The following is a 7,475-nucleotide window of genomic DNA, read 5'->3' as shown; positions in this document are numbered from 1 at the left end:
ATCAGTTCTGTGATCATTTTTAATTCCAAGTCCCACTATTCACTTAGTTAATCTGAAGATTTACCTCAAAGGCACGCTGAATACAGAAAGTGATTTATCAAACATGGGCAGTATGATGAAGAAAATAAATTCATTTGTGTTATTTGTTAATTTTTAAATCTTTAAAACGCGTGAAGAAGAAGCGGAAGCAATTGCGATATATTTGGATTTCTATTTCAAAAACTACGTAATCGATTTTCATGAAACTGCATTGATTCCTAAGTTGGAGCAACCCAACACAACCAAAAAAAAAAAAAGCAATCAAACTTATAGTTATTGGTTTAAACGTAGACAAACATACATATAACAAACAAATATAAACTTCTGAAATTTGGCACATTTGTTTAAAAACTGTTATGGACTATCATACATAAAACATTTCTAAACACTGTCCAATTCTGGCAATTTTACAAACATACATATCGAATTGATAACTAACTTGTTTGAAGTTGTTTATTATACCAAATGTAATGTATTATAAATACGATTGACAAATGATTATTTGGAATTATCTAAGTCCTCTTTTTTTAAGTGGTCCATCTAAGTCCTCTGTTCTAATCTAGTTAAATAGGTACAATTTGGATCTGGTCCGGTCCGAAGGCGGATCGTATTGACGTCACAGTTTTAAGCTAACTCAACCCAAACCTAGCCATTGCAAGTAACATTATACTACATATCTAAATAAATTATCATATACCTAGTACAAGGATCTTTTGGCGAAATTCAGAACTAATTCCGTCAACTTGTAAAACGTCATTTGATAATTGAGTGTGTTGTTTGATGGAGTGATGATGTTTCCGTATATTTACATTTTCCAACTCATTTTGGTAAATTCCAGAATTTACTGGTAAAAAACTTATATTTTACAAATAAACGGCAATAACATACCTACGTTACCTAATGTTTTCTAAAGGTAATATTTATAGCCATTTTCAAATTTACTAGATGAGTTTTGGTTAGCTTATTTGTCGTTTAAAGTGATGAATAATTAATGTAGGAAAAAAAATTTACAAATAATGTTAAACAGACTAACGGTGACTTTATTAGCAATCGTTATTTATATCGTTATTAGCAAACAGTTTAATAACTGGACTTTAATCTTTTATATATAAATCCGCATATCCGCTCAAAAACCAAATTTTTTTTTCGTGGGTCAACACCATTCCGGCGGAGTTCTGGGCGACTGGTTAATTCTAATGAGTCTTTTGAATGTTGATAACGTTAAAAGCAGTACCTATTTGTTATTTTAACACTCTGCGTATTGAACTAGCGGTAAGTTTATATAAGTATGAAATATTGAAATCGCACGAGCATTTTATCATTAACTTGAAATGTTTTTATTAAATTGATTGGAAATAGACAAAAACGTATTGGTTTATTTTGGCTATTGAAAAATTTTCGATAATCCTACGTTCACTTTTACAAAGTGCAATCGACATGAAAAATCCATTAAGGTCGTTTAGGTCGGTACCGGGACGGACGTAGGCGGCGCCAGTGACCGTGCTAAGCGGATTTGTTGCATCCTCGCCGGCATCCGCATCCACTTGCCATGCTGATGCACACGTTTGCATCATCGCACCCTTTATGCGGCGTAATAGTATTCTGTCATATACACTTACCGTGCCTTTACATGATACGTTTATAGGATGTTTAATAAAAAATAATCTTCTATAATGAAAGTAGGTAAGCAGTTTCTATAAAAATTATGTTTTCAAATAGAACCTGGCAGCTGAAAGTAAACATAATGATAAGGTATATTTTATATAATAATAAATTGACGTTCTTATTTAGTTCTTATTACGCGAATAATCGTCTCATATTAGCATTTTACTGTGTTACTATATATAATGTACACATTTATAATCTCACGAGATCATGACTGTATTTTCTAGCTAACATTATATTGGTGTTATAAAATAAAAATTTTAATTGTTTAGTTATTAGCACAGCTTTATAAATCTTAATACTATAGCATAAATATTATTATTAATCTAATTTAATGTTGTGTCGTAAATTATCATTAGAATATTACTACAAGTGGCAATACCCATACAACTATACAATGTTTAAATCCATCATGATTTTTTCATCCATATCGTACTCAACATAAAGTTTAATTTGTATGTAATGTAGAAACTTTTGGGTAAACATAAAGATGACTTCACAAGCTGTCTTCGAGCCATTAATAATCATTATGTCTGATATCCTTTGGCTTATTGTAGACTCGGCGGGCGTGTGCCGCATATTTTGACATTAATTTTATAATTATTGTGATACAACAATAAAGACCTTGCTAACAAAAACGTGTATTCTCTTCCGAACCTTCGTCGTCTAAACAATTAATAACAGTTAAAACGTGTCGGAAGATTATAACAGATACATTTTAATTATAACAGAAAAATATTAGACATAATATAAAGAATTACTGTTTTATTCGTTTATCGCATTTTTTTAAAGATTATCTTCGTTTGAGGTAAATTAGTTTCAGTTTTCGTTGAAATCAATTGCCAAAGCTACAAGGCTGCTTCTAAATAGCTATTATTTAAAGATTTTTAATCCATTTCAATATTCTAAAGCTGACTTAATATAATCCCATCCTCTTTTCACTCATCACTTTGTAAATTATAAGCAAATATCGACACAGGATAGTGAAAAATTAAAGATCAATACAAAGATGAAATTTTGTATAATATCAGTACAATGTTTTAAATTGTTGACCCACATAGCGCAATCGTTATCTTATATAAGTATTGTTAATATTTACACGTTCACGTTTGTTGGAGAAAATATTGTTTGATATTTAAGTAAAATATTATATATTAGGTACTTGTTTGTTTGCAAAGCTTTGCACAGTTTTGAACTAGATGGCGTTACGAGAAATGCCGAAGAATAACAGTTGAGAAATAGTTTTGAATTACTGTTTTATTCGTTTATTGAGTTTTATTAAATATAGCTACTTCTTGTCTAGTTACAGACTACAGTGTTACTCGTTAAATCATAGGATTAATGCAGATTGCACAACGGAAGCACTTCGCAATTGATTATAGAACACTTTGTAAGTGATGTGTTAATTGTCACTTTGACTCTTAATTGCTCATAGGTACTTCATTGAATTATATATAGCCGCAACGTGGGTTCGTATTAGAAGGGCAGCGAAACGCCATGTCGGCGGCGCTGCTTATTACTTTAATAGTCTTTGTAACGTGTGGTCATGGAGCAAAGGAGAAACCGGTAAGCATTTTCAAATCGTACTCATTTCAAGTACTTACATCTCGTACTCTCATATTCTATTAAACATATAAATCTATGTATGAAAAATTAGTCTCGTAAAACAAACCTCTACCCCGAAGCGAGGATAAACTAATTTGTGTGCGTATTCAAAAATTGCATTTGACACTACAGACGGCGTTGGTCCACCGGATTTTAATCATGGCTCGAATCAACTCTATCAAACAGATTTGCAGCGGCTTCGAAGGCGAGGACCCTTGTATCGCAAACTGCTCACCCGTGTGAGTGACTGTCTCTATGGGTCCCTTGTTTCCTGGGACAGCTGAAACCGAGGCTTGTCTTCGACAAATTGGACGTTATAGACATGTAGTTTAACACGATTCATCTACCACATTGATCTTAAAAATGATATGTAATGATATATGTAGATGATAAGTAATGTCACAGATAATGCTATATTAGTTTAGTAAGAAAATATTGCTGTATAGCTTCATATTTTCCATCCAAATCCAGTTTCTCCGAATTGGTGTATGTGAGGATATTTTTCTGTGATTGAATACATTTTTCAAATTTATTTATCTACATGGAATTTTGAAGCGAAGCTTAGCTAAATACTATAACATTTCTATGGTGTGACAGTATTCTAATTTAAATATGCTAAACACAGTCGACTACCTTGACTACAGACACGTTTGAAATATAAGAATTTTTAGCAATACATAGAATGCTACGAAGACGCTAACAGTCATCTTTCAACGTCAGCTTCGGTGTACAAACTTGTGTGACATTATAAGATCTAACCCTTTCACCTAAACAAAAAAGTTTATTTCCAATGTCACGAACAAAAGAAGCATTTTCATGTTTTGTATGACTTATCGGTTACAATATATAATTAAATACTTTACAAAATGTACATACCAACATCTAGGGATTAAAAAATTAAAATTGTTCATGAATAAGAATATCGAGCAAAGATATAAATTTCATTCCTCAGTAGGAATGGAAAAAGAATTGGCCAACTGACAATCTGTTGCCCAAATGATAAGAAGATAGAACGCATTTTGCTTGTATTTTTTGATGCACCTTTATTTTACATATATTCAAGAACTATAAAAAGCAACAATTTAATTCAATAATAAAAACATAAAATTACTTATAGAACGCACGATGCGACAAAATGTTCAGATTTTGTTACATTTTTTCGAATAGTTGTGATGCAGTGGAAACACTCACTATGCTCTTAAATTAATATTTGATCTTATGATACAACTTGATGCGCTATGGGTTGGTCCCACTGGAATCTCGGCTTAATAATTTTCTTTGAGAATTTTATGTCATTTTTAATATTAAAGTGATGTCTTTGCGTCACTACATTCACAAAGAAAATATTTTAAGAGGATATGTCTAAGAGATTATATAATGTAGTTGGATTGAAAATGCCATAACGCGAGTCACCAGAAAATTTCCTAATGTATTTTCTTGTATCTGACGCATTTAAAATAATTCTCTAATAAATAAACATCCACCTAAATAAAATATAAACCTACTTATAAACTTATAAGTTATAACATGTTTTGATGTACTGTAAATGTGTTTGACATCGTAATAAACTTGTTTCTGAACTTGTCTATTACTCTCATACAAAAAATTGTCCTTTGAGAGAGTTCAAATACAGTCGTGATTCGAGAAGGTAACTCGTAAGAAAATTGATTTCATAAGTGAATCGTATTTCAGGAACTTAGCGATGAAATCAAAGAAATAATAGAGCATGTTCACAACGAATGCGTCGGTTTGACTGGGGTCGCCGAGGGTGAGTTCAAAAAACAAAACAGCTATTTATTTCATCTTACCTTTGTGTTACTTTCGTCTATTTTGACGCATACTTTTTTGTGCGCGGCTTAACTTATACCATAGCTATAATAATAACCAGAAAGGAACATGTATATCCATTGCAAAAGAAAACAAATATATACATACATATAAAAACTAGTAAAACCTGTTTGTCTATCTTTAACAAATGTATATATTGTATCGTTTCAAATAAGTATAACGTAATAAATAGCATATTAATGATAGCTGTACGTATACATATATAATACACGTTCATTTGTTTGACTAGAATACAACACAAGTGACAAATTTCCATGATAAAACCAGTGATTTCTTTCCCTGGCTGAATAATCATGTGATGTGTAATATTTATGTGATATTCAAATACATTAAAGACTCTTTATTCTCTCTTGCCCCCAGAGGATATAGCGAATTGCGAAAACGGCATATTTAAGGAGGACAACAAATTGAAGTGCTATATGTTTTGCCTACTCGAGGAGGGTAGCCTTGTGAGTTATCTTTCTTTTGTTTTTATCTCATCCTGCTGGCTAAAAGAGTTTAAATGTTGCGTCGTGGCTATAGATTCATATGCGATTCAAAATAAAATACTGATTGATTTATTGATTTTACTAAATACAATAAAAAGGTTTTGATTTTTAAAGATGATTTTTTATAAATGCACCTGAAAGTCAGCTTCGTGCAAAAGCACGAAGCAAAAATGCTGATCTGCTATCTGTCTTCTTTGTAATACGAATTTTATTTGTTTCTTATAATTTAAATGAAAATATGCACAATAAAATTTCATAATATTTGATATTATCAGGTCGACGATGATGGAAATGTAGATTATGACATGATGATCAGCCTCATTCCTGAACAGTACACTGAAAGAGTTACAAAAATGATTACCGCCTGCAAACATTTAGGTATAAACGAATTATTCTCTTTGGTAAAAATCTTTAAGCAATTAATTAAGCTTATTAAACTATGCAACGAAAAAATATCGAAAGATTTCAGTTTTTTCTATCGCAAATAATATCAATAATCTAACAATTAAAATAATAACAATCTATACACATAATAATTAAAACAATAATTAGACTATTTCTGTAGAATACATATTTTTTAAGAGTAGTTGTTATGCATTACAGACGTTTTGTAATCCCCGAAACAAAAAAATGTACATGGAGTTCTGTTTGTCCGTTTGTATGTGCTTCAGTCACGAAAAATCCGCTGGACACTTTAAGGCAAAATTACATATGGTCAAAACCAGGTTACATAAACAGGTTTTATAATCGGAGATAATACGATAATTTGATGAGTTTTTCTAATAACATTATATTTTTAATTAAATTTATAAGTCCAGTAAGTCAATTAAGTTGATCTTGTCACTTAAGAATGTTTATATGTTTTTTTTAACTATATTACAGATACAAAGGACAAAGATAAGTGTCAAAGAGCATTCGATGTTCATCAGTGTTCGTATAAACAGGATCCAGACGTAAGTTTTCTTTATAAGTCAATTAAACATATGAAAAAACAAGCACATGTTAAAACCATTTTTATTTTCAGTTTTATTTCCTCTTCTAACATAAGTATTATTCAAACTGAGTGACGCTGACGAAACGGAGGAGCTGTAAATAAGTATTTAAGTTAATAAAGCATAATAAGCAAATATATTGTATTTTTTTTAAGTAAGTTTCCGCCCGCGGCGTCATCCGCGTATTCGGAGGAAAAGATAAACATTCTGAGGTTATATTTGCATAGTTTCCTTTACCGTCGGGTCTCAACTCTATTTGTATCAAAATCCATCCAAATCGGTTTCAGAGTTTTGGCTCGGAGGCGTGAAGAAGAGAGACATACAGACAGAGATACTTTCACTTTTCACTTTTTTAAATTTATTTATTATGATCATCCAACTTTGCTACATTAGTATTTATACATAAAATACATAGATTTTACAAATAATAATGAATGTGACAGATAATTAAAGGATAACACATGTACTATTAAGTTTCCGCCATATTAGAACAAAAGAAAAGTGTTTATAAATATATTAAATTTTTTTGAAATATCTACAGATTTTGTGACAATAATCATGAAATATACAAATACCATTTGCGTGCTCAAGTTTACTCAATAGCCAAATACAGTTTAACGCAGAGGAGGAACTAAAGGTGTTATTTTACATGGCGGATATCTGTCAGGAACTTTGAGATTGATATTTATAATATAAATAGGGATTATATTCTTTATTATTGAATGGACCAAAAGCTGATTCATGATGTCTGAACTTGAACTAATAATTCATTACCCTTTTTATTCTATTTGTATAATATTAATTTGAAAAATGTTATTACTGCTTCCTGTTGAGAAGA

At 30.9% G+C, this 7,475-nt stretch overlaps 1 protein-coding gene across 1 annotated transcript; it reads left to right on the top strand.

Annotated features, from left to right (window-relative positions):
* The first annotated feature begins 3,175 nt into the window (after window positions 1-3,175).
* Window positions 3,176-6,712, top strand: LOC119829355 (pheromone-binding protein-related protein 6-like). Its single transcript, XM_038351823.1, has 5 exons — window positions 3,176-3,270; window positions 5,002-5,077; window positions 5,518-5,606; window positions 5,921-6,023; window positions 6,528-6,712. The coding sequence occupies exons 1-5, from the start codon at window positions 3,202-3,204 to the stop codon at window positions 6,710-6,712; spliced, it is 522 nt and encodes a 173-aa protein (XP_038207751.1). The 5' UTR covers window positions 3,176-3,201.
* Window positions 6,713-7,475: the final 763 nt, after the last annotated feature.

Source organism: Zerene cesonia, chromosome 10 (genome assembly GCF_012273895.1).
Source record: "Zerene cesonia ecotype Mississippi chromosome 10, Zerene_cesonia_1.1, whole genome shotgun sequence".
Lineage (NCBI taxonomy): Eukaryota > Metazoa > Arthropoda > Insecta > Lepidoptera > Pieridae > Zerene > Zerene cesonia.
The sequence above is the reverse complement of the archived record's forward strand: the minus strand, read 5'-3'. Positions and strand labels throughout refer to the sequence as shown.

What these genes read in the sequence shown, in the direction of transcription:
- LOC119829355 (XM_038351823.1), top strand. Translation starts at nt 3,202, where the DNA reads ATGTCGGCGGCGCTGCTTATTACTTTAATAGTCTTTGTAACGTGTGGT. An exon ending in ATGGAGCAAAGGAGAAACCG is followed by an intron (nt 3,271 to 5,001) that starts GTAAGCATTTTC and finishes ATCGTATTTCAG; the next exon opens with GAACTTAGCGATGAAATCAA. An exon ending in TACCGCCTGCAAACATTTAG is followed by an intron (nt 6,024 to 6,527) that starts GTATAAACGAAT and finishes ACTATATTACAG; the next exon opens with ATACAAAGGACAAAGATAAG.